General features: G+C 39.8%; 1 protein-coding gene and 1 long non-coding RNA gene across 4 annotated transcripts in view; one reads left to right on the forward strand and one right to left on the reverse strand.

Moving 5' to 3' along the window:
- Positions 1 to 27176, forward strand: part of Ptpn18 (protein tyrosine phosphatase non-receptor type 18) — a 68282-nt gene that overhangs the window by 13094 nt on the left and 28012 nt on the right. Inside the window, exons 6-15 of one of the 3 annotated variants that reach the window (XM_063258769.1) lie at positions 9966 to 10034; positions 11335 to 11397; positions 12678 to 12820; positions 13214 to 13280; positions 13360 to 13437; positions 13527 to 13616; positions 13822 to 13910; positions 14449 to 14735; positions 15160 to 15234; positions 15429 to 16095. In XM_063258769.1, coding sequence (XP_063114839.1) covers positions 9966 to 10034; positions 11335 to 11397; positions 12678 to 12820; positions 13214 to 13280; positions 13360 to 13437; positions 13527 to 13616; positions 13822 to 13910; positions 14449 to 14735; positions 15160 to 15234; positions 15429 to 15496 — 1029 coding nt within the window. In that variant the 3' untranslated portion in view covers positions 15497 to 16095. Of the gene's footprint in view, positions 1 to 9965; positions 10035 to 11334; positions 11398 to 12677; positions 12821 to 13213; positions 13281 to 13359; positions 13438 to 13526; positions 13617 to 13821; positions 13911 to 14448; positions 14736 to 15159; positions 15235 to 15428; positions 16096 to 27176 lie in introns of those variants that run through there. The other 2 variants (XM_003478770.5, XM_063258768.1) reach the window with 2 other exon arrangements.
- On the reverse strand, positions 11594 to 14463 carry LOC134478250 (uncharacterized). Its single transcript, XR_010050744.1, has 2 exons — positions 14320 to 14463; positions 11594 to 12582 (listed from the first exon to the last, which is right to left on the reverse strand). It is a non-coding gene; the product is annotated as an uncharacterized LOC134478250 (long non-coding RNA).

Here is a 27176-nt window from a genome sequence, read left to right on the forward strand (position 1 = left end):
AACTCAGTGCAATACATTTTCCTCTAAGGATAGATTTTATAGCTCCTCACAAATTCTGGTAAGTTGTATTTGTATTTTTGTTTGCTTGTAGGTATTGTTTAATTTCTTCTTTAAGTTCCCCTGTGACCCACTGATTGCTCAAGAGTGTGTTATTCAGTTTCCATGTGTTTATGGAATTTTTGAGTTTCTTTTATCATTAATTTCTAATTTCATGGCACTATGATCTAATAATGTCCATGGAATAATTTCAACTTTTTTGCATTTATTTAAGTATGTTCTGTGGGTTAGTATATGGTCTGTTTTAGAGAATGTCCCATGTACAGCAGAGAAGAATGTGTACTCAGATATTGTTGGATGGAACACTCTGTGTATGTCTATCAAGTCCATTTGTTCACAGGTGTGATTCTGTTTTGTTATTTCTTTGCTGATTTTCTGTCTGGTTGATCCATCCCTCAGTGTCAATGGTGTGTTAAGGTCTCCTGTTATAATTGTGTTATTGCTAATTTGGTTTTTCCTTTCTATTAATACTTGCTTTGTATAACTGGGTGCTCTGGAATTTTGGGCATATATATTTAAAATTGTTATCTCTTCCCCTTGAATTTTTCCCCTAACTAGTATGTAATGACCTTCTTTATCTCTTCTGATTATTCTTGGTATGAAGTGCACATTGCCTGCAAACATAATAGCTACCCCTACCTTTTTTATGCTCATGTTGCATGAAGTATTGTTTTCTATCCTTTGACTTTCAGTCTGTGAATATCCTTTTGGGTTAGATGGTTTTTTTGTAGACAGCATATGGCTGGATGTTGTTTCTTGCTCCATTCTGCCAATCTGTTTCTTTTAATTGCGGCATTGAGACCATTTACATTAATCGTTATGTTATATATTGGCTTATTGTTGACATGTTATCTTTCTGCTGTCGCATCTTTATCTTTCTGTTCAGTTTGTCTACTTTGCCTAGTGGATTTTTCCTATGTGTATCTAAACTGTCTTTCAGTATTCTTTGTAGAGTGGACCTGGTGATCATGAAGTTCTTCAGCTGTTCTTTGTCATGGAAATATCTTATTTCTCCATCGATTTTGAAGGACATTTTTGCAGGGTACATCAGTCTAGGTTTGAAATCATTTTCCTTTAGGATCTGAAATACTTCACTTGATGCTCTTCTTGACTTTATTATTTGTGCTGAGAAGTCTGTGATTCTGATAGGTTTTGCTTTATAGGTGATCTGTCTTTTCTCTCTGACAGCTTTTAATATTCTATTCTTATGTTGGATTTCTGGGATGGTGATTATTATATGTCTGGGTATGGTTTTATTTTGGATATGGCTATTTGGAGTTCTGTATGCTTCAGTGATCCTGATATCAGTTTCCATTCTCATGTTTGGGAAATTGTCAGCAATTACTTCTCTAAATATCTTCTTGATAACCTTTGTGTTGTCCCCTTCTTTTTCATTTATGCCTATGTTGTTTTTCTTTGCATCATCTTGTAGCTGTTGAATGGTTATTTTGTGATTCCTTGTTATTTTTAAAAGATCTTTCCTTCCCTGTTCACTAGCTGCAATCTTGTCTTTGAGGTCTGAAATTCTATCTTCACTTTGTTTGAGTTGGTTTTCACAACTTTCAATGGAATTTTTGATTTCTTGTATATCTCTTTAAATCTGTTTCATGTATTCTGTTTGTTTCTTATATTGTTCATTCAGGGATTCTCTCTTTTTGTTTACTTCCTCCAATTTTTTAACTGTGTCTTCTTTAGATATGGTCAGCATCTCTTTCATTTCTTTTATCATTTCTTCTTTTACTTTGGAGATTTTTTCTAGTTTGTATTCCTTTAAAGCTTCCTGGAGTCACTTCTTTATTTCACTTCCTATTGTTTGAGGAATTTCAGGTGTATGGCATATATTTTCTTCTATGTACATAGTTCCTGAGGTTTCTTGGGATGGGCTTGAGTTTTGAGACTGCATTTTGGTCTTTTGTTTTGTCATTTTCCTATATTTCCATGTTTCAAGTGTTATTCCAAGGCTTCCCCTGGGCCTGTTGGAAATCCTCTTCTTTGCCTTCAGCTTCCTTGAACTGTACCCTTCCAGTTCCCCGGATTTAGAGAGGATCACTGAGGTTGGGGCAGGCAGGCCCAAGACCTGTGCAGCCAGTTGAGTGTAACAGGAAGCTGTGAAGTTCCTTATCCTGTGGAAGCAAAGATCTTAAACTCCTGGGGCTCAGGATGGTGCAGCAACACCCACCTCTGGCTGCTCAGTTTCCAGAATTGAGGGCACAGGCAGGCCCATGATCCCCGGAGCCAGCCAAGCATGGCAGGAAGCTGGAAAGTTGGTGCAGGCAGGCCCAAGACCTGCTGAGATAGTCAAGTGTCCTGAAGTTCCTTGGCTGGTGGGAGCAAAGGTCTTAGACTCCTAGGGCTCGGGATGGTGTGGGGACACTCACCTTCAGCCACACAGTTTCCAGAACTGAGGGTGCAGGCAGACAATCTATTTTCTTTATGCTTTTGTTTTATATCTAAACTACTATGTTAATAAAAAGTTATTAAGATTTGCTCCTATGCATTCCACTGTGTTTGATAGCATTATCACTTAGCTTTAGATCTCTGATTTATTTTAATTTTTGTATATGATATGAATTAGATGACAAAATTCATTCTTGTATATATGGATACTCATTTGTTCCAGCATAATTTTTTTTGATACATACATATGACATATCTTGCTAGATATACATAATTATTTATCATAATGAATTTTGCTTCCTCTTTTTTCTCATTTCCTTCCACTTCCCTCAACTCCTTTTCCCCACCTCATTTACGAAAACTTTTTTCCAGTTTTCCTTCTATCCTCTACTTTCCTTGTCCCTTCCTTCCTCCCCTTCCCCTCTCTTCTTCACCTTGTTCTTCCCATTGAACTGGCTCTATTATATTCTTTGGTCCCTATTTACACTTCCAATTTCTCACACCAGACATGTGTGTGATCTATTTCACTTAATATGATCTCAAAGTGCATCAATTTACCTAGAAATGTCTCAGGCTTATCCTTGTGGCACAGTAGTATAGAAAACTCCATCTCTGTATAAAAAAAACTACATCTTTACCCATTCATCAGTTGATGGACGTTTGGATTGTTTTCAAGATTTAGCTATACCAAACTGTGCTTCTGTAAATGTGGGTGTGCATATGTTGCTGTGGTAAGATGCATTTAATTCTTTTGGGAAGATACCAAGAAGAGGGGTAGCTGGGTCAAATAGATCCTCTAGTTTTAGTTTTTTGAAAAATCTCCACAGTGCTTTCTATGGAATTGCACCAGTTTGCACTCATACCAACAATGGAGAAGGGTTCCTATTTCCCCACAGCTCCATCAGCTTTTGTTATTAGTTGATTTCTTTAAGGTAGCCATTCTTTTGGGGTGAAAATCTCAGCATTGTCTTAATTTCCAGTTCTCAAATGATCATCAATGTTGAACATTTTTTAATGTATTTATTTGCTGTTTGTGATTCTTCATCTGAGAAATGTGTGTTCATCTCATGTGCCTATTTTTGGATTGGGTGTTTAATGTGGGTGGTTTGATTTTTTAAGTTCTTTAGATATTCTAGATATTAATCCTTTGTCTTACTAACAGCTTGCAAAATTTTTCCCCACACTGTGAATTGTCTCTTTATTGCTTTTTAATAAGATGAGATCTCAGGTGTTGATTCTTTGTGATATTTCCTACATGATGAAGATTTTGCTCATAAACTCTTTGCCTGCAACTATGCCTTCAAAAGTTCTACCTATTCTATATTTGAGCAGTGTTTCTGTTTTAGTATTTAGATCTTTGATCCATTTCCACTTTATTTTTTGAGGGAATAAAACAAAACTGTAAAACAGAACAAAACAAAACAGGGAGATCAATATTGGATTTCAAAAACAAAACAGAAGAATTCCCCCATAGTTGCTATATTGCATATTGGCATCCTCTAAACAGATGCTCAGACTATTAGTCCCCGGCTTGCAAAGTCAATCAATCAATACAAGCATTAAGTTGTCTTCGTTCATCAGTTGCTGTCATCCCAGCTTGTGTTCCGCTGAATCAGTCAGTTGCCTCCGCAGTGTGTGTGTGTGTGTGTGTGTGTGTGTGTGTGTGTGTGTGTGAGGGGTCTCTTCTTGTGTACTAGCCTGCATGCCAACTGGCTCATGGGAAGAGTGGGCTGACTTTTTGGTTCTTTTCCTGACCCATGGCTGACACTAGCTCATGAGAATGGTAGGCTGAGTTTTTGGGTTCCTTCCTGGCCCAGGGGGCTGCCACTAGCTGATGGGAAGAATGGTCTCACTTCCCAGTTCTCTTCCAGGCTTGCATGGCTGCCATTTGTTCATAGGAAAGGTAGGCTGGCTTCTTGGTTCTCTTCCCAGCCCATGGTTGCTGCTGACCCATTTCAAATTTAACTTAGTGCATGGTGTTTAGTTTTAATCTTTAGTATGTAGAAAGTCAGTTTTTCTAGTACCATTTATTAAAGAGGCTATCTTTCTTACAGTGGAGGTGTTTGCTTCTCTATCAAAGACAAGATGGCTGAGTGTGTTTGGAGTTGTTTCTGAATCTCTAGTTCTGTAGGATTGATCCTTGGGTCTATCTTTCTTGTACCATGCTGCTTTTATCATAGTAAGTTTATAGTATAATTCTAGGTCAAAGATTATGATACTCCCTGTCTTGCCTTTGTCACCCAAAATTACTTTTACTATTCTGTATCTCCTCTGTTTCCAAATGAATTTTAGTATTGTTTTCTCTAAGTCTGTGAGATATCCTATTGGAATTTTGATCTGGATTGCAGTAAATCTGTGTTACAATTTTGGGGGTATGGCCATCTTTACTATATTGGTTCTTTTTACCCAAGAATAGGCAGTAACTTTCTATTTTATGACATCCTCTTTGATCTCCTTTTTCAGAGAACTGTAGTTTTCAATGTAAAATTCTTTTACTTTTTTGTTAGATTGATTCCTAAATATTTCAGTTTGGGTAGATGTTATTGTGAAAGATATAGTTTCACTAATTTCTCTCTAACTGCATTTGCTATTTGTGTACAGGAACACTATTGATTTTTGAGTGTTTACTCTGTATAGTTACTGAATTTGGTTACTAAACCTAGAAGTCTTTTGATGGAATTTTGGGGTATTCTATGTAAAGTAACATGTCATCTGCAAATAATGATGCTTTAACTTCTTCCTTTCCTATCCTTGTTCCTTTTATTTCTTTCTCTTGTCTAATTGTTTGGCTAATGTTTCCACAATTATATTGAATAAGATTGGAGATACTGAATATCCTCATCTTGTTCCTTATTTTGAGTTAAGGTTTTCAGGTTTTGATCATTTGGCTGTTGATTTGTCATAGATGGCTTTTATCAGATTGGATAAAGACCATGTATTCCATTTTTCTGTAAAGTTTTTATCATGAATGTTAGACTTTCTCAATAGATTTTTCTGCATCTATTGAGATGATCATGTGGCTTTTGTCATTGGCTGTCCTGATATGATGTATTCCATGTATTGATTTGTTTAAGTTGCACCATCCCTGACCCTGAGATGTATCCTACTTGATCATATTATATAACCTTCTTGATGATTTGCTATACTCGGTTCACCTTATGGAAGCTTTCTGCATCTATGTTCGTTAAGGAGATTGACCTTAATAAACCAAGATCACTGGACTGAAAAGTTCAAGTCCCAAACCTCTGAGATCTAAGGCAAACTCTTAGCTGTGAGCCCCTGTACAAGTGTAAAGAAAGCTAAACACTTCCAACATTGAATACCACAAGATAAACATTTTCATTCCAAAAGTTACAAACAGGTAGATACAAAGGAATGGGCCAAAGCAAGTCCAAAATCCAATAGGGCACATTATGTTCTGTAGTTCCATGTGCAGCATCTTACACAATCTATGCCAAGATGTGACCTACAAAGGACTTGTGTAGCTCTGCCCCTATGTCATTTCTGGTGGTTGTAGCTTCCATGGCTTCTTTCTTAGGCTTGATGTTTTCCCTCCTTGCAGTTTTCCTCACATCATCCATGTTTTTGACTTCTTCAGACTTCCAGAGTCTCCACTGCGCCTTCAGCTTCACACTCACAGCTTCACACACTGCCCACTCAGGGGCACACTTCTGGCCTTCTGAAATTGGGGTGAAAGCCTTTTTAATGTCAGAACTCTTACATTCTCATGCACCTGAAACCAGTGGCACATGAACGGTGCCAAGGTCTCCCACCAGCTGGAGCAGTAGCCAGGCTTCCCTCTTTCTCGGCTGTAGGAGTTGAGTGACTCGGTCACTGGAAAACCTGTATCCATTTCTGAGGAACAAATTCTCTAGGCTGCCACCATTCTGGTTCATGATGTGACCATTGCCATTCTGTAAAATGATGCTCTGTTGCTTTCTCCTCAAAGTAAAGTCTTTCACTTTTGCAATTTTGAAGCTGCAAAAGGTGGAATCCTGGTGTTTTCTATGATATCCTCAAGCCAGCTTTTCTATCATCCTGTTTCTTAGCAATCAAGAACTTCTCTGCTTTCTCTTTGTAGTCCGCAGCTTTACTAGAACTTCCCTTCTGGCCAAACTCACAACATTTTAAATCATTCTTCTGCTCTTGATTCTCAACATAAATCTGGCTTAAAAAAAAAAAAAACAAAACAAAACCAGCAAATAGCCATGCCACTGCCTCAGTATTTGACTGCCTTTAAATTTCTTCTGCCAGATTAATTAGTTTGTCATCTTTAGTTTCAGGCAAAGTCTGTTGATATGAGAAAAATGCAGAAAAACTTTCTGCAAAACCATAATACACATTGTCTGGAGTCTAGCAGTCAGTGCAGTCCTTCCTCCTAGCAGAAACCTGCTGAGCCTGGTCTTTATCAGTAGGGCTGCTACATAAATCTTTCAATTTACCCAAACTCTCCTTAAGCAATGCTTTGTGGTGCTTAGTCTAAAAATGTTTGCATATTTGTTAAATTTATTTCTATGTACTTTATATTTTTATGTTATTATAAGTTTTCTTCATTTATTACAAACTAGTTATACTATATACAGAATTATTTTCTACATTGACCTTGTATCTGCAGCTGTGCAGCTTTAATAGCATGTGTTGCATTTTTTAGAGTTCTCTTTATATAAAATCATATCAATTATACATCAGAATACTTTTTGTTACTTTCCCAGTCTTGCTTCCTACCCATCATGCCTCTCTCCACTACCATCCCCACCCTCTCCTTCTTCCTCCTCTTTCCCAATCCTTCTCCTTGTCTTCTTCTCTCTTTTCTGCTTCCTCTTTTCTCCTACCCCAGCAATTTCTCCTGGTTCCCTTTTCCTAACTATACTAACTAGAATTTCTACTTGAATAGAAATTAGAAAGTACAACTTGTCTTGTACTACTTGCTTTATTTTATTTATTCATTTTTTTGTACCAGAGATCAAACTCTCAACCTTAGGCCTGCCAGGCAAGCACTTATCTCACTAAGCTAAATTCCCAGCCCTCACTTGCTTTATTCTTTCATCATGTGTTATCTGTGGCATTTTTGTAGATGTTATTTTTATTTTAAGAATATTCTTCCTATTCCTAGTTCCTTTCATGTTGTTATCATGAAACAGTGTTAGTTTTCATAAAGTTTTGGATGATTGTGGTTTAGATGCTATTTGGGTGATTGTGGTTTTGTTTTGAAGTCTGTAAACATAACATATGACATTCAATGCTTTACATAGGGTGAAACAATTTTGCATTCCTGAGATTACTCCCATTTGGTCCTGGTGTATAGTACTTTCTTAGTATTTTGTTGAGAACCTTTGTTAACTGTATTTATGAGACACTCATTAGTAGTTTCCTTTTCTTGTGTTATTCTGGCCTGATTGAGTTATCAGGACATTAGCAGGCCTCATGCAGATTGTATACTGCATAATGTTCACTCCTCAATTTTTTTTGCAAGAGTTTGTATAAGATTGAGATTTATTATTTCTTACCTGCTTAGTAAAAGTGAGTAGATTATCTTTTAACTACAGTAAAATAAATGAAATATATTTACACAGCCACATATACAACTTTTTTCTCTATTATTTTGTTTATATTTGATTTGTTTCTTTTTTCACAATGCGAATTTGCTTGTGTTGAATTTGCTTGGTTTTTATTTGCCTGAAGAAGGTTTTTGTTTGCCTTTTTTATTCCTTTTGTATTTTTAAGATATTCCATCACTAGTTTTATAGTTTACAGGGTTCTTGAAAAGAATTGCGCTATCAGGCCAGAGATTTAGCTCAGTGGGTCAAGCACTTGCTTGGTAAGTGCAAGGTCATGAGTTCAATCTCTGGTACAAAAGAAAAAAATCTGCTACCATCCTATCTGTTGTCAGTGCCTTTATTTTTCTTTTAGGGGTTCTTCCTTTATAGCAGTTTTTTCAGCATTTTGGTTATGATCCGTATCAATGTAACTTGTTTCATGTTTATTTTCCTGTCTTTCATTTATCTTGGCCTTGCAGCTCTGTAGTTTCATCAAACTAGGGAACTTTTTCAGCTGTTTTTCATATACAGTTTCTGTCTTCCCTCTCCCCTTTCTAGATACATCTATGTAGCGCAAGTGTTATATTTCCACATAAAACTGACTCTTGTTTTTTCCCATCTTCTTTTTTTTTCATTTTGAATACTTTCTATCTCTGTAGTTTTGCTGATTTTTTTCTTCTGCTATTTAATCTGCTATTAGTAACTTTTTTCATTTCACATGTTTTATTTCTCCTCTTCAGAGGTTTCATGTGGTCTGGTTTTTAGTATCTTTTGCTTCATTCCTTATCTTGTTCATGTCTTCCTTTTTCTTCTTTGAATATATTTATAATAAATGTGTTAAGGCCTGTCCTCCTTTCCTTATCTCCATCATTTCTCAGCCTTTTTTCATAATTATGAGTCACATTTTTCTACTTCTTTGTATATGTAGTAAATATTTATTAGATGCTTGATATTTTAAATTTCACACAGAGTATTTTAGGGTTGGGGCTTTAGCTCAGTAATAGAGTAAATGCCTGACATATTTGAGGCCCTGGGTACAATCCCTAGTAGTACACTCCTAAAAAATAAAGTTTTACTTGTTTGTTTTTTACATTTGATTTTGGGGGAGGTTGTGTTTGTTTGTGTTTTCCCATGGTGTTGTGGACCAAAGCCAGTAGCTTTTTGATGAGACGAATAACATGCTCTGCCACTGAAATATGTCTCCAGCCTCTAGAGTTTGTTTTTAAGCTTTTTAAGAGCATGTCTAAAGAAGTCCTTCTTCTTGGATTATTTTAGCTTTGGTTCTATTGTTTGATTACTGAAGCCACTACTAAATGTGCTTCAGAATCAGTAATACCTCTCCACTTGACCTGGAGGAAATATAAATTATTTCTGTTCCATTGTGAGTCCTCGGAAATGTTTATCCTACAGATTCTTAGTTATATTATTTCATAAGAGGTTATTTGTCCTGGCTTTCTGTTTGTATGTATTCAGATTATTATTCAGCCAAAAGTTAGGTGAGAAGAGGACCTCATCAAGGTTTCTTGAGGATTTTTTTCTGCTCTTGTTAACATAGCTTACCTTTCAAGATTCTGCCCTACATATTCTACCTGTATTGGCTTCCCTGAGCCATAATCTCTGGCTTTTCAGTTTATAGGGATCATTGGGCTCTCCTCTCCTCCAGCCTGGTGACACCTGCAGGGGGTCGTTAGTGGTCACAGCCCTGTAACTGCCAGAGGTGGAAAAAGAGGCACATGCATTTTGCCCAGTTTTTTTGCTACTTGAAGTAGATATTCTAGACTGTTTTCCAGAAGGACATGGTCCTTAGGTTGCCCCTGGGGAGTCTATATGTGTATGATGAGATATGATGTGGCAGGCCTCTGGCACACAGCTGCCTGTACCTCCACCAGCAGCCCATGGGTATGTTGTAAGGGCTGGAACTCTGAAACTTTCCCCTCTCTTTACTCCTTGCCCTTCCTTTCTTATCTTCTGCAGAAAAAGTGTGAACGTTACTGGCCCCAGGAACAAGAGCCACTACAGATTGGGCCATTTTGCATCACTCTGGTGAGCTGTGGCAGAGGTGGGAACAGGGTTCTACAGGCCTTGGGTGTTATGGGAGGTTTAAAGGGAGGGTTGGCAGGGTGGGAAGTCTTCAGACTGGACTAGAAGAGATGAATCCTTTCCCACAGTTCCCTCATAGACATTATGTTGATGTTAGCCTGCAAATAGTCACAACTCAGTATATACATTGCCTTAGCAGGTTTGTTTGTCTATTTGTTTTTCTGGTGCTTGGGATGGCATACAGGGTCTTGTTTTAGAAAGAACAAGTGCTCTACTGACAGAATAATTGGATCCAAAAAGTACAACAGATATTGTGAAAGTAAAAGGGAAAGAAAGTGCTCTAAAGGGTATAACGGTATGTATGTTGTGTAAGATAGATGGCCATATTACTGAATTTCAGTTGGAACATTGAAAAGAAGGATTTGCACTGTCAATGTTTGACGATTTATGCTTTGATTTTTGTGACTTTGACAGCTATTTTTTAAGACGACAATGGGTAATGTATCAACTAGCAATTTTATGATGTTCATTTTTTTGAATTTGGTATTGTTCTACCTTTTTCCCTGTTTTTCTATTTTCTTTTCTCTCTTTGGAAAAAAGAGAACAATATGCAATATAAAAACATTGTTAAATTTCTTTCATTCTGTTTTGAAAACCTATATTGTTATTGTTTTGGGTTTGCTGTTGTTGTTTATCTCTTTTGCTTTTTGTTTTTCTTTTCTGACTTTTTTCTTTTTAAAATAAAATTTTAAAAAACTAAGAACAAGGGGCTGAGGATTTAGCTCAGAGGCATAAGCGCCTGCCTTGCAAGCAGGCAGTCGTGAGTTTGATCCCCGGTACCAATAAAAATGAAAAAGACAAAACAAAACAAAACAAAACAAAACAACAAAAAAAGAACAAGTGCTCTACCACTGACCCGCATCCCCACCCTCAGCATTTTTGTTTTGGTTTCATTCACAGTTATATCTACAATGTAAAAGTGCCTGTTTGGGTTCTTGAAATCCTTACTTCTTTTAGCATATCGGAAGAACTTGGGGGAAATTTCTCCTCATGCATGCAGTTAGCATTTAAAATCATGAAACTTTTACAAGAAAAGATCTTTTTTTTCACTGTAAGTGGGCTCTGTATAGTACCTTTGTCTTCTCTGAAATGTCTCCTTTGTGAAAGCTTTGGAAAATTTTGGACTAAATGAGTTTTATGTTTATTTATATTTTTAAATAAATAATGCTTTGCTTTCTATTAGTGTGTCTTTTGGCATATTTATTCTCTTGTTCTTCCTCTTCCCACTTGCCCACAAACTCAGATAAAGGAACTGGCACTGAATGCAGACATCATCCTCAGGCTCCTCTTGGTCACATTCCAGAAGGTACTGAATGGGGAGGAGGAGGTAAAGGGTTCTTGCAGGTACAGAGCTTTATCCTGCTTTGTAAAATGGACATTCACAACAGTGCCCACTTCCTCAGTCATTATCTGGTGGATTGTTTTCTTTGTGATGCTGAGCAAAAAACCCAGTCGTGAACATTCAAGGCAAGTACTCTATTATTCAACAACTCCTCCAGCCATTTCTTTTCTTTTTTAAAAAATTTTATTTTGGGGGCAGTAAAACCAAGCAAAATAAAATAGAATAAAGCTAATCAAAACAAGACCATGTGGGGCTGAGGATTTAGCTCAGCGGCATATGCACCTGCCTTGCAAGTGTGTGGCTATGAGTTCAATCCCTGGTACCGATAAAAAAGAAAAAGAAAACAACAACAACAACAACAACAAAAACAAGACCATGTGACACAGAATTTCAGAACAAGATAATAGGAAATCAACAGTGGTTACCATAATGCCTCTTGTCTTCAGAATAGTTCCCCATGGGGCCAGAGATTTAGCTTAGTGGTTGGTGTAAGCACCTGCCTGGCAAGTGCAAGTTTGTGAGTTCAATCCCAGGTACCAAAAACAAACTGCCCATACCTTCCAACATAATAAAATCAAGCAAAACAGAATAGAACCAATTAAAACAAAACAATGAATACAAGACTTTAAAACAAGATAATAGTAAATCCAAAATGGCTACCATGATATATCTTGTTATCTTTGAAATAGCCACCCATGCCATCTGATATAATAAAATCAAACAAAACAAAACAATAAAACCCAACCAAACAAAACAATGAGAATGATACAGAATTTTGAAGCAAGGTAATAGGGAACAATGGCCACCACCTTCAGAAGGAGATTCCCCATATATGCTACACTGTGTATTGCTATGCTTTGAATAGATGATCAGACTACTGCCTTTCAGCCTGCAGTCAGTGAAATCCTGAACACTACAAGCATTAAGTTGTATTTTATCTCATTAGCTTTCATTACAGCTTATGTTTCTCTGGATGAGTCAATCACTTATGGTGGGGTGGGGAGCGTGGGGGAGTTTTGGCTTTTCTTGTCTCCCTGCTTGTGAGCCAGAAGGGCTGGCATTTGGCTCTTCTCATCATCCTGTGCATGGTGCAAATCACAGGAGGTCTTAGCTTCTTGTTGACTTCTTGTTCTCTTTCCACAGCCATTTCTGACAGAATTAAATGGAAGATGCTTAGCACTGGGCCTTGCATGTATCAGTCAGTGAATGTTTTTAATCCTCTGCTCTCTGGTCCTCTGTCTCAGAAATTCCGTTCTGTGCACCAGCTGCAATACATGTCCTGGCCAGACCGTGGGGTCCCCAGAAACCCTGACACTGTACTCACAATGATAGAGGAAGCCCGCTGCCTCCAAGGATCTAGCCCTGGACCCTTCTGTGTCCACTGCAGGTTAGGGAATATGCTTTATGAAGCTCTGGTGAGGCAGAAAGGTGGTAGGGAGCAAAGCTTGTCACCAGTGAAAGATGGTGGGGAGCAAAGCTTGTTGTCAGTCTTGTCTAATAGATAGTCTTGCGCCTCTAAGTAACCTATTTTGAGAACTCTGAGGCCATACTTGGTCATGCTGTGTGGAATGACATTATTAGCATTTGTTGATTAGCATTTGTGCTCCCTGATAGGAAGTAAGCACATAGCTGGTGCTTGACAAATACGTGACTTAAAAATTAAAATTATAATCTGGGAATTCTGTAAATGGCAAGGTCCCTAACCTCAACTCCAAATACCCCCATTTACAAGTGTTGTGGGCAGGCCCTGACTGCACTTGTTCTGATTTTCACTCATCAGTGCTGGCTGTGGGCGAACAGGTGTCCTGTGCACTATTGATTATGTGAGGCAGTTGCTCCTGACCGAGGTATGATGAGGGCACCTGTGTTGTGCAATTCAGTCCATGTGCACATGGTCCTGTTCCCACACTGGTCTCTGTTCCCCAGATGATCCCACCCGACTTCAGCCTTTTTGATGTAGTCCTTGAGATGCGGAAGCAGCGGCCTTCAATTGTGCAGACAGAGGTGTGAGCCTTGGTCTTATTTCCCAAGGACACAAACTTCCACCCTTCTTCTCCCTATCTTCCCTTCTTGATGGTCTCTCGATCAAACAGAAGCAGTACCGGTTCCTGCACCAGGTAGTGGCTCAGATGTTCTACTCGGCTCTCCAGAAGACCAGCCCCGAGGACCAGAACCTCAAGGAGGTACAGAGGCACCTGCCCACTCTCTTCTTGCCCATCTCAGCAGTCCTGAGGCCCTGCACTTCTGAGAGCAGACACTGCCTGCCACGGTTCTTGGTTCCCTCATCTGCTTGTCCCTCTTACCTCATCTTGAGGAACCCCACCATGACCCCAAGAGAAGCCCAGCCAGTTTTTTCTTACGCCTCTTGACCGTCTTGTTTTCCCCTAGAACTGTGCTCCACTCTATGATGATGCGCTTTCTCATTGGACTTCCACAGACCTTCCTGCCAACCCTGGCCCACCGGGCACAGTTCTCAGGTACCAGCAACCAACCCCAACACTTACCTTTCAGTTTCTCAAACTCCCCGACAAGCCCCTCTTCGTCCTTCAGTTCACGGATTCTCTTGGCACTGTCTTTGAACTTGCTATGGGAACCTTCCTTACAGGACTCTTTGACCCCCCGAGGGTACCCTGCCTCTGCCTTTAAGGCTAGCCCTACTCTCAGGTCAGCCTGTTCCTTGCTCCTCCGGTAGGTGATACATTTGGCAATTATTTCTTGATTGCTGTTCAGGGTCAGGACTCATGTCAGGTTCTCCAAGTACAGCTGACCATCCTCTCTCCTTCTTGAAGCTAGTGTCCCCTCCTCCCCTAAAATGCCACTTCTTCATTATTCACTCACCTTCACACACAAAAGATCATCGTCAATGCCAATACCTCTCCCCATTACCTGCGAGCCAGGTTGACCCAGGCTCTCCTGACTGTGGTGTGCTAGTTGGACGCTGAAGCCAAGTCTTGTCCCAGAGACCCCTGCTTCTGCTCAGAGCCGGCCTCCCTCTCTCCCTTCTGTGGGTCGCAGCTTGGAGAAGGAAGCCGAGCCCTCACCCCACCCCCTCTCTCCACCGCGGCTGCGGTTTCACTTCCTCTGCTCGCTCGGCCGCAGGAGCATCTCGATGCCGGCAACACAGCCCCTCGCCATGGCGGACACCTACGCCGTGGTGCAGAAGCGCAGGGACCCTGCAGGCGCCGCCCCGGAGGGGCAGGAGAGCAGCGCAGTCGAGAAGCCGCTCTACAGCCAGGTGATGCCGCGGGCTCAGAGGCCTGGGGCGCACGCGGAGGAGGTGCAAGGGGCGTCGCCAAGCTGCTGTGAGTAGGGGCCAGCGGGCAGGCAGAGCCAGGAGGGTGGGCAGCCCTGATCCCCTTCAGGCTGACGTGGTGGGCCCCCGAGGGCACCCGCCGCTACCGGACCCAAGCCCCAACCGCAGCCTGGCCACGCCCCAAAGGCTGGCCTCCTGGCTCCCAGGCCGCGTCCGAACCGTGCAGGACCTCAAGCACTCTGAAACATCCCTAGTGTGGATACTGATCAGAAAGCTCGGTACCAGCCCCGCCTCTGGCGCTGCCAGCTTTCTGTCTTCCCTGTGTCCTGCAGTGCCCCTAGCCTGACCACGGCAAAGGCGCAGTCTCACTCTGGGCACCGCCTCCTCGCGGCTTCCTTCTTTCCTGGGCGAGGTGGAGTCGGGGACCCTCTGGGGCAGCGAGTTGGCCCTCCGTGTGTGTCTCTTGCCCACAGCTCCTGCTGACCGAAGCTCTGCCGGCCAGGATGCTTATGAAGATGTGGCAGACGGAGCGCAAACTGGTGGGCTAGGTAAGTCAGACAGAGCTTGGGGCGCCACGCTCTGCAGTTTTGATTGCACCTAGGGAGTTTGAGAGTTGGGGCAGGAGCGTGGGGTGCAGGCTGTCAGAGACCTGTGGATGCCGCTGTGGTAAACTAGGAAGTTCTGCAAGGTGCCTCTTTAAGCTTCTTCATGGGAACTTAAGACAGCAACCTTTCTCTCTCAGGCTTCAATCTGCGCATCAGAAGGCCTAAGGGACCCCGAGAACCCCCTGTGGAGTGGACGAGGGTGTGAGTGCTGCGCCTGGGCCTGCCCCTTGTCGGAAAGGGAACTTTGCCACCAGTCATAGCTCTGCCATTGATGTCTGAAGAATGAGAATACTGGACCAAAACAAGAGGCTGGGGATTTAGCTCAGCAGCATAAGTGCCTGCCTTGCAAGCAGGTAGTCGTGAGTTCAATCCCCTCGGTACCTATAAAAACGAAACAGACAAAAAAACAAACAAACAAACAAAAAAACCAAGTTTCTCAGGGTGGGAACTGTGAGGGCTCTGCTTCATTGACTATTGCACTCAAGACTGGGGGGAGGGCTGCAAAATGCATATGCTGAATCTGTAACCCCCGGTGTAACGCTATTTGGACAAAGGGACTTTGGAAGGCAATTAGAATTACATGAATTCAGAAGGGTAGGGCTCATGATGGGATTAGTGCCCTTCTAAGAAGAGATATCAGAGATCAGAAAGCATGCTTCTCTCTCCAGCCTCTTTCTTTTCCTGCCATGGGAGTGTCTATCTAGAGGCACTGTAACAAGCCAATCAGAAGATCTCACTAGAACCTGACATGCTGGCATCATGATCTTGGAATTATGAGAAAATAAATTTCTGTTATTTAAACTACATAGTATATGATAGAATACTGTGCCGGTGATATCCCATGTTGACAAATGTAAGGTGAAACAAGAATTTTCCTGCTCTCTGATTGTAATCACCTTGATAAGCCTGTAGCAATGTGCATCAACTTCTAGAATGTGTACATTATTTAACTCTGTAGTTACCAATTCCAAGAATGTGTACATTGAATCTATTTGAGTATATACACAGCCATGTCTGTACAAGAATGATCAGTGAACACTGTGTTACCAACCAAACATTGAAAAAAGCATAATTATACATTAGTAAGAACTAGGAAATAGTTTGTCTTTATGTGGGTTACTCTCCAGTCTTTAGAACAGAATACAGTAAGTGTGGAGATGAAAAGGTGAATCCATGGATGTTTGGTATGTGACTATTTAAAAAAAAAAGAATGAGGGCTAGAGAAGAAAAGCAGGAGAGAAGACAGGTATAGGAATGGGCATTGCCCTCAACCTACACTGTTTAAGGGCAGACTACACCCCTCACCAAATGACACAGTTCTTCGGTGTCTGTGCTCCCTTGCTCACACACTTGTGACCCACACAGAGACGGATGGACTCTGGAAAATGTGGGTAGACTTCAGGGCATCCAAACAGATCAAAAACCAAGCTTAGCCACAGCCAAGTAGACTGACCCCACATAGGTGGAATCAAAATATTCTGTTTAGCAGAAAAATAGATGACTCACCAGCATGGACAGACAGAGCCAGATCCTTAAACAGCCCTTCAGTGAGATAAAGTCCACAGCTGGACATATGGACCCCAGCCAGAGAGATAAACCAACAAACAGCCAAACAGATCTGTTCCATCCAGAGGGACTTCCCAACAGACATGGCCCCAAAACACAGACTTCCTGCCAACTCAACAGACACATGGATTCCTAGTTGGACAGAGTCCTAGACAGACACAAACAATTTCAGACGAGCAGATGCCACCAAGTCCTCCAGACCATCAGACTGACTGACCTTCCAGCCAGCCTTCTAACTTGCCAAATGGACTCCCAACCAGATGGTTACTGGTATACAAATAACCCTGGCTGATAAGCATCTCAGCCAGACTCCCAGCTAAGCCAGATAGATGTATGTATCCCCATGCAGTGAACAGTCCCCACCAATGTAGAACCTCCATTTGGGCATGGTGTAGCTTCTGAGAGAGGCTTCTGAACAGAAAATAGGTGAGCTACCAACCAGTCAACTGGCAACACAGGCAGACTCTTAGTTACTTTCCTCATTGCTGAGACAAAATACACAACACCCAAAGTTAAAGGGAAAAAGGTTTATTTAGCTCACTGTTTATGGAGATTTCAGTCTGTCATCACCTGGCTCTAAGGTAGGGTGGCACATGGCAAAGGGGCAACAGCTCATGGCAGTGCAAAAGCAACAAAAGAGAGAGAACAAATCTCTTTCTATCCCTTATATTGTATGCACGCTACCTGCCCCAGGTGGGTGTAGCCATCAAACCCTTAATCCCAGCATTAGACCATAAATCAATCACAAACTCTAATTCAGTCACCTCTGGAAAAAAAAAAAAAAACCCTATGACTGCATGATGCTTGGGGGGACAGCTAGGCACAACACAGACACTCAGAGAAGCATCCCAAGTTCACTATCCAGTCCAGCCTGGCAGACATTTCAGTTGGATAGATCCTTCAGGTGGACAGACAGACACTGTATTAGCAGATACATAAATTCCAAACCCCTCAGATAAATGAGTCCCCCATCTGATCTATGAATCCCTGTGCAGACAGAAGAACCACTACCCTCAGCTAGAGACAGAAGACTTCAACCTAGATGGATGGATAGACACTCGCCCATGAGACAAATCAAGTCACATAGAAAATAGAACCTCCCTAATGCATGGGTGTGCATCCCCAGCTGTTCAGAGAGATTGACCACCAACAAAGCAGACCATATCTAGGCAGATCCCAGACTAGTAGAAAGACCCCCTCACCAAACTGATTCCTAGCTGTCCAGACACAGACTCCCTGGCTGGACAGAGAGATACAGGTTGCCACTTGACAGACACATCTGGAGCCAGATATACAGAACACTAGCCTGACAAGACAGGAACCAGACCTCAAATGACAGGCAACACAATCACTAGCCAGACAATCTGATGAGAACTGGGAAATGGACCCCAAGCATAGTGACTCCTAGCTTAAGGTCTTTAGGCATCTGGCAGGACAGCCATGTAGACCACCAGCCAAAAACAAAACTACCAGGCAGACCCCCAATAAGTAACCCATGAGCTAGGAAATTCTCTAGCTGGACAGACAATGTACTACGAGTCAGAAAGACAAATATTCCCCCATTGAGAAAGCCTCAAACCAGACAATCCTCCAAGTGAGTAGAAAGACAGCAGGGCATTTATAAACAGTACCCCAAACACCTTGGCCATACTGTGCCAAGTATGAGCACCTTCCTAACCCAGTCCATGTCTACCTCACAATGTCAGTTTCATCTTGGCAACTCCCAGCTGTGCCTCCTGACACAGAGCCATGCCTATGCTGCCAGCAAGCTCTCTGTAGCCCACTGAAGCCTCTACCAGGCACTGAGCTGTGCACAGTTATTGTGAGAAGTCAGTGAAAGAGACCAAGTCAAATGTTTATTGAAGAGCCTTGTCTTGTGCTCTGTGAACACTAGACCATATTTAGCTCTGGGCTTTCTGGGTGTTGGTAAACAGAGGAGGAACCTTTCCTCCCTTAGTCATAATACTTGCTGGCAGACTAACAGAAACCCAGGGTTGCAGATAAACCTTGGAATTCTCCAGCGTCACAGGAAATAGGAAGCCAACATCTCTGAGCCCAAACTTTCAGATGAAAAATAGGGGTGGGGATTGCCATGTTGGAGAGAGCTAGGAAGGAGTCCAGAACTGCCTGAGTTGAGGAGGATCCAGGTGTCACTTAGAATGTAAACAAACTTCAAAGCCAGAAATATTAAACTTATTGTTTCTGGAAACCAGCATAAGAAATGCAGTAATGACCTGGAGGGATATATTATTCTGTCCCATGGCACAAAGAGGAGGGACACTGCCTCCTCCAAGAAGGGATACAAGTGCCAATTAGAGCAGTCTCTCAGTATCTGTCTTGGAGGCCAAAAGCTAGTACTGTGGGGATGCAGTCAGTAGGACTCCATTAAGGTTTTTGAGGGGGTTAGGTCTAAACTGAATCAATTGTTTGCAATTCTTAGCTACCCACTCTGGACAAAAACATGGTTCTGCAGAGAGAACCATGCTGTACTGCCACAAAAACAGACATCTGGATAGGGGAACAGAACAAAGAATGCAGAAACAACCTCAGGCGTGTAGAGCAGCCTCATCTGTGACAAAGTGACCAAAAACATACACTACAGGAAAGACAGCCTCTGTAATAAATGGTGCTGGCAAACACAAATGAAGAAAAGTAAAGCAGGACATATATCTCACCATGTATTAAACTAAAAATAAAAATGCACCAAACATCTGAAATATTAAAGCAGAAGCAATATTCTGGAAAAACATAGGTAAGACTCTTGAAGTCATAGGCAAAACAAGGACTTTCTGACAGAAAACCTAGCTACACAAAAATTAACATCAAGGATCAATAAATGGAATTGCATCTAATTAAATAGCTTCAGCTCAACAAAGGAAACAGGCCAACAGAGTGAAGAGACAACCTACAGAATGGAAGAATATTTTCACCAGCCACTCCTTGGTCAGAGAAATAATATCTAAAATATTTAAAGAACTAAAAAAAATAGACCCCCAAAATAAAAGGCCCAATCAAAAATGGGCAACTGAAGTGAATAGACACTTGTCAGAAAAAGTGCAAATGGTCAATAAATATATGAAAAAAAGTTCAACAACTTTGACCACAAGAGAAATGCAAATTAAAACAACACTGAGATTTCATATTCAGAAAGAATGGCATTCATGAAGAAATCAAATTATAATAAATATGGTAGATGAGGCCATGTGAGGTGAGTTCCAACACACCAGCACCAGCCTGGGAAGAGTTTAAAATCATTCTGTTAAGAGCCCTCCCAGCTTCCAATCACACTAGACTAGGCCCAGCAGGTTTCATGGGCCTAACTGGACCATCCCCAACGACCTTCTTTCAACCCAGGGAGCTGAGGCCACACAAGGTGAGTTCCACACACTGGTGTGGGCCTAGAGAGAGTCAAAGATCATTCATCCCAGTGGTAAAGTGCCTACCCAGCTTCCAGACACAATGGACTAGGCTCTGGAGGTTTTGCAGCCTGACTAGAGCATGCCCAGCAACCTTGTTCAATCAGGAGAGCTGAGGGAAAGTGATGTGAGTGGAGCTAGCCCAAAGAAAGCTTTGGATCATCATCCACAGTGGTTAGGAGCCCTTCCAGGTTTCTGGAACACCAGAGGTGGCACGGTAGATACTGCGGACTCCATTCAGTTCCAGGAGCTGAAGGCATAGGAGATGATTTACAACACATCCAAGGGAAGCTTTGGAACATGGAAACATAGGAAAATGATAAGATGAAAGACCAAAATGTAATCTCAAACCTCCAGCCCATCCCAAGAAAGCCTAGAAGACATGGATATAGAAGAAAATATATGCCATACACCTGAAATACCTGACATAATAGCAACTGAAATAAAGAAGCAACTCTGGGAAGCTTTAAAGAAATTCAAACTAGAAATAATCTCCAAAGTAAAAGAAGAAATGATAAAAGAAATGAAAGAAATGCTGACCACATCTAAAGAAGACACAGTTAAAAAATTAGAGGAACAATGCAAAAACATAGAATCTCAGATGAACAATATAAAAAACAAACAGAATACATGAAGCAGATTCAAAATGATATACAGGAAATCAAAAATTCCATTGAAAGTTATCAAAACTGCCTCAGTGAAAGTGAAGATAGAATTTCAGACTTCAAAGACAAGATTGCAGCCAGTGAACAGGAAAGATCCTTAAAAAAAAAAAAAAAAAAAACAAGGAATCAGGAAATAACAATTCAACAGCTACAAGATGATGCAAAGAAAAACAACATAAGATTGATAGGGATAAATGAGAAAGAAGGGTACTACACAAATGATATCAAGAGGCTATTTACAGAAGTAATAGCCGAAAATTTCCCAAACATGAGAATGGAAACTGACATTCGGATTAGTGAATCATATAGAACTCTAAATAGCCATAACCAAAATAAAACTACACTCACACATACAATAATAACCAACCCAGAAATCCAACATAGGAATAGAATATTAAAAGCTGTTAGAGAAAAAAGACAGATCACTTATAAAGGAAAACATATCAGAATCACAGCAGACTTTTCAACACAAACAACGAAGTTAAAGAGCATGGAGCAAAGTATTTCAGATCCTAAAATAAAATGACTTTCAATCCAGACTGATGTACCCTGTAAAACTGTCCTTCAAAATAGATGGAGAAATAAGATACTTCAGTGAAAAAAAAAAAAAAAAACAGCTGAAGAACTTCATGATCACCAAACCAACCCTTCAAAGAATATTGAAAGATACACATAGGAAAAAACCACTAACCAATGCAGACAATTAAACAGAATGGAAAGATAAACATACAATAGCAGAATGGTAACATCTCAATGATAAACCAATATATAACATTTACAACCATGAATGTAAATGGTCTCACTTCACCAATTAAAAGAAACAGACTGGCAGAATGGACCAAGAAACAACATCCAACCACGTTCTGTCTAAAGAAACCCATCTAACTCAAAAGGAATCTCATAGACTGAAAGTCAAAGAATGGAAAACATTACTTCATGCAACAGGAACACCCCCAAAAAGCAGCAGTAGCTATTCTGTTTACAGACAATGTGAACTTCAAACCAAGAATGATCCAAAGAGATAAAGAAGGTCACTACATACTAGTTAGGGGAAAACTTCAAGAGGAAGAGATAACAATCTTAAATATATATGCACCAAATTCTAGAGCACCCAGCTATACCAAGCAAGTATTAACAGAAACGAAAAACTGAATAAGCAATAACATAATTATAACAGGAGACCTTAACACAACATTGACACAAAAGGACAGATCAACCAGACAGAAAATCAGCAAAAAAATAACAGAACTGAATCATACCTGTGAACAAATGGACTTGTTAGACATCTACATAGTGTTCCATCCAACACATCAGAATATACATTCTTCTCAGCAGTACATGTGACATTGTCTAAAATAGACCATATACTATCCCACAGAATATATTTAAGTAAATGCAAAAGTGTTGAAATTACCTCATGCATGTTATCAGATCATAGTGGCAATGAAACTAGAAATTAATGATAAAAGAAACTGCAAAGACCCCACAAACACATAGAAATTGAATAATACACTCTTGAGCAATTAGTGGCTCACAAGGGGATTTAAATAAGACATTTAACCGTACCTACAAGCAAATGAAAATATAAATACAACTTACGGGAATCTGTAGGACACAATGAAAATGGTCCTCAGTGGAAAATTTATTGCACTGACTTCAACATCAGGAAAACAGAACAAACACAAACAACCTTATGTTACACCTCAATCATCTACAAAAAGAAGAGCAAGTCAAGCCCAAAGCCAAAAGGAAGGGAGGAAATTATGAAAATCAGCAGAAATTAAAACAATAGAGACTAAGAAAACAATCCAAAGATTCAATGAATCAAAGAGCTGGTTCTTTGAGAGAATAAATGAAATTGATAAACCCCAGGCAACCTTATTTTAAAAAGGAAAGAAAAAGCTCAAATTCATGCAATAAGGGTTGAAAAAGGTGAAGCCACTACAGAATCTGTGGAAATACAGAAGATCATCAATATCTATTTCAAAAACCTCTACTCCTATAAGTTTGATAACACAGAAGAAATGGACAGATTCCTAGAAACATTTGAAGTACCAAAGTTGGGTGAATAAGATGTAAAACTGCTGAATAACCCAATTTCTATTAATGAAATTGAAAATGTAATTAAGTCCCTACTTACAAAGAAGAGCTCAGGCCCAGAGCAATTCACCGCAGAATTCTACAGAAATACAAAGAAGTCTTAATGCCGACACTCCTCAAAATCTTCAGTGAAATCAAAAGGGAAGCAATTCTTCCTAAATCATTCCTGGAAGCACATATTACTCCAGTACCAAAACCTGAGAAAGACCCAACTAAAAATGAGACCTACAGGCCAATCTACCTAATTAACACAGATGCAAATATCCTCAATGAAATATGGGCAAACAGTATGCAGCAAATCATCAAGGAGATTATACACCATGACCAAGTGGGGTGCATCCCAGGCATGCAGGGATGATTTAACATACATAAATCAATAAATGTAATCCACCATATCAATAGAGCCAAAAGTAAGAATGCATAATCATTTCTACAGATGCAGAAAATCTTTTGATAAGATCTAACATTCATGATAAGAACCTTACAGAAAAATGGAATAGATGGTCTTTACCTCAATATGATAAAGGCCATCTATGACAAATCAACAGGCAGCATCATATTAAATGGCCCAAAACTGAACGCCTTTATCTTAAAATCAGGCACAAGACAAGGATGTCCCTTAGCACTGCTCCTGTTCAACATAGTACTGGAAATACTAGCCAGAGCAATTAGATGAGAGAGAAATAAAGGGGTGAAGATAGGAAAAGAGGAAGTTAAAGTATCATTATTTGCAGACAAAATGATACCCTACATGGAAGACTCCCAAAACTCCATTGAAAGACTCCTAGATATAATAAATAAATTCTGCAATGTAGATGGATACAAGTCAATATACAAAAATAAATAGCATTCCTATACACTAACAACAAAATCACTGAGAGAGAAATAAGAGAAGCCACACCCTTTGCAGCAGTTTCCAAAAAAAATGAAATATTTAAAAAGTAATCTCATGAAAGAAGTAAAAGATCTGTATAGGGAAAATTATAATACACTGAAAAAAGGATGAGAAAATGGAAAGACATCCCTTGTTCATGGTTAGGAACAATAAATACTGAAAAAATGGCAATTCTCCCAAAACTGTTATACATAGTCGATGCAATCCCAATGAAAATTCCATCAACATACCTCATAGATCTAGAGAAATCACTCCTAAAATTCATCCTAAGGCAATTCTAAATAGCAAAGGCAAGGCAGGAGGCATCATGATCCCTGACTTGAAGTTATACTACAAAACTACTGTAATAAAATCAACATGGTACTGGAATAAAAACAGAGCTGAAGATCAATGGAATAGATTAGAAGATACAACCACAACTTCAAAGACACTCAACCACCTTATCTTTGGTAAAGGGGCCAAACATGTTCACTGGAAGAACGACAGTCTGTTTAATAAATGACATTGGAAAAACTGGCTGTCCATATGCCGAAAACTAAAGCTAGACCCATGCCTATCACCATGTACTAAACTAAAATCTGAATGGATCAAAGATCTGAATATTAAAACAGAAACACTAAATCTGTTGACAGACAAATTAGGTAAAATTCTTGAAGACATAGAGGTAGGCAGAGAATTCATGAACAGGAATCAAACTACATGGGAAATACTTCCCAGAATCAATAACTGGGATCACATCTTATTAAAGTTTCTGCATGTCAAAAGAAATATCCAGCATAGTGAAAAGGAAACCCACAAACTGTGAAAAAATCTTAGTGAACTGTCCTTCAGACAAAGGACTTCCATTTAAAAGATGTAAAGAATTAATGAAAAGCAGGTCCATGAAATTCAAAGATCCAATCCAAAAATCAGGAACTGAAATGAATACACAGTTCTAATGGCAAATAAATACATGAAATAATGTTCATCATCACTCACTAGAGAAATGCAAATTAAAACAACACTGAGATTCCATCTCACTCCCAAAAGAATGGCCAGGATCAAGAAAACTACCAATAACAAATGCTGGAGAGGCTGTGGGGAAATAGGACCTCTCAGGCACTATTGATCGTAGTGTAAAGTGGTGCAACCACTTTGGAGGTCAGTCTGGAGATTCCTCAAAAAGCTGAGTATGGAAGTCCTAGCTATTCAGTTATAGGCATATTCCTAGAAGAACTAAAAACATCATACCACAATGATAAGCACCCATGTTTATAGCAGCACAATTTGTAATAGCCAGATATTGGAAACAACCTAAGTGTCCACCAACTGAGGAATGGATAAAAAAAGTCATGGTATTTTTACACAATGGAGTATAGTCAGCTATAAAAAATGATTACATTGGGATATTTATAAATAAATGGACACAACTTGAGGCCATACTCATAAGTGAAGTAAATCAACTCACATGTATAAATACCATATAGTCTCCCTAGTGTAAGAAATGGAGTACATAAGATTCTGTGGTAATCATGATTCCCCATTACATTGTTTTGAAGCCTTACAATGTTTTCATTATTATTTGGAATGGTTTTATTCTGGGTTGTTTTGATTTTATTATGTGTGATGGTTTGAACAGCTATTTTGAAGAAAACAAGACATTATGGCAGCCATTGCTGATTTTTTATCATCTTGCCTTGAAGTCCTACTATGCTTTTGTTCTTCTGTTTCCATTGGTTCTATCATATTGTATCTTATTGGATTTTATTATGTGTGATAATATAAACAAATTTTTTATGAAAAATGAGATAATATAGTAGCCATTGTTCATTTTTAGTTATTTGGTTCTAAATGCCCTGCAATACTTTCATTCTCTTGAATGGTTTTATACTATTGACCCGGCCCGCGAGTAAGTCCATGGAGACCCTAGAGGGAGAGTGGGGATGAAGAAGGGAACAATAGACACAAAGAGGGGAGACAAGTTGAGGAATTCCAAGCAAGTCTCGTTTATTCACAGAAAGAGTAGCAAATATATAGGATATTGGGGAGGAGGGATTTGGGTGCTGAGACATCAGCAGGTAACTTAGCAACAGTGGCAAGACCAAGGTTTTATAGGTCAGTTCAAATTTCCCCTAGTGGGCTCAATAAGCATAATCCCTGAATAATGGGACAGGCTAAACAAGTTATGCAAGACACTGCTTAATTACCAAGCTTCACTCCTAGAGGGCATTAAGGTGGTGCAGACTGCAGATGTTAAGGTGGCAGCCAATTACAGGGCTCTCCACATACTATTTTGTGATGTTTGATACTATTGAATATGAAGGTATGCTCAACTATTTCAAAGAAAGAGACATTATGGTAGCTACTGTTGATATTGGGCTGTCTTGTGGTGAAGTGCCGTGTTGCTTACATTGTTCTGTTCTGATCTGCTTTGTTCTGTCCTCTTGTCTTAATCTATTGAAAATAAAGTTTAAAAATTTAAAAAAATAATACCAAATGCTGCTGAGGGTGTGGTAAAAAAAAAAAAAAACCTTCCTACATTGGTGAGATGTAAACTAATACCATCAACTATAGAAATCAGTACAAAGATTCCTTAAAAAAACTAAAAGTAGAAATTCCATTCAATTCATCTTTTTCCCCCAGGTATCTTCCTGAAACAGTTAAAAGCATCACTTATCATTTTGCTGTGATACATAAATACCCATATTTATATCAGCATAATTCATAATACCTAAATCTTGGAAACAGCATGAGTTGATAAAGAAAATGTATTTATGCACAAGGGAGTATTACACTGCTATAAAGAATGATAACCTTGAGTTATTTATGGGAAAACAAATGCACTATACCTTGAAACCATAATGTTAAGTATAGTAAATCAGACACACAAACTTAAATGACATATAATTTCTTTTGTATGAGAAACCCAAGATGCCAATAAATTGAAGTGTAAAGAGAACCTTGCTGAACAGCAGAGTGGGAAGACACCCAGCAAAATGAAGCACTCAGTAGTTCACACATGTGCAGTGCTAGGGATGAAATTTAAAGCCTTGAGTGAGCTAGGGAAATGCCATCCTTCTGAGCTGAATTCCACCTCTCGAACAATATGTTTAAATAGATACAGTCACTGTGTCTATATTACAGAGAATCCAACTGTTAGTTCAAATTTCAAGCCCAGGTCTAGGTAACTAGGCCAATGCCGATGAGTTTATAAAACTATAATAATCATAGTGTTTGCTATAGAACAATATGGCTGTGGGCAAA

This window comes from Cavia porcellus, unplaced genomic scaffold (genome assembly GCF_034190915.1).
Source record: "Cavia porcellus strain 051 isolate PalLab524CR breed Dunkin Hartley unplaced genomic scaffold, mCavPor4.1 scaffold_12, whole genome shotgun sequence".
NCBI lineage: Eukaryota > Metazoa > Chordata > Mammalia > Rodentia > Caviidae > Cavia > Cavia porcellus.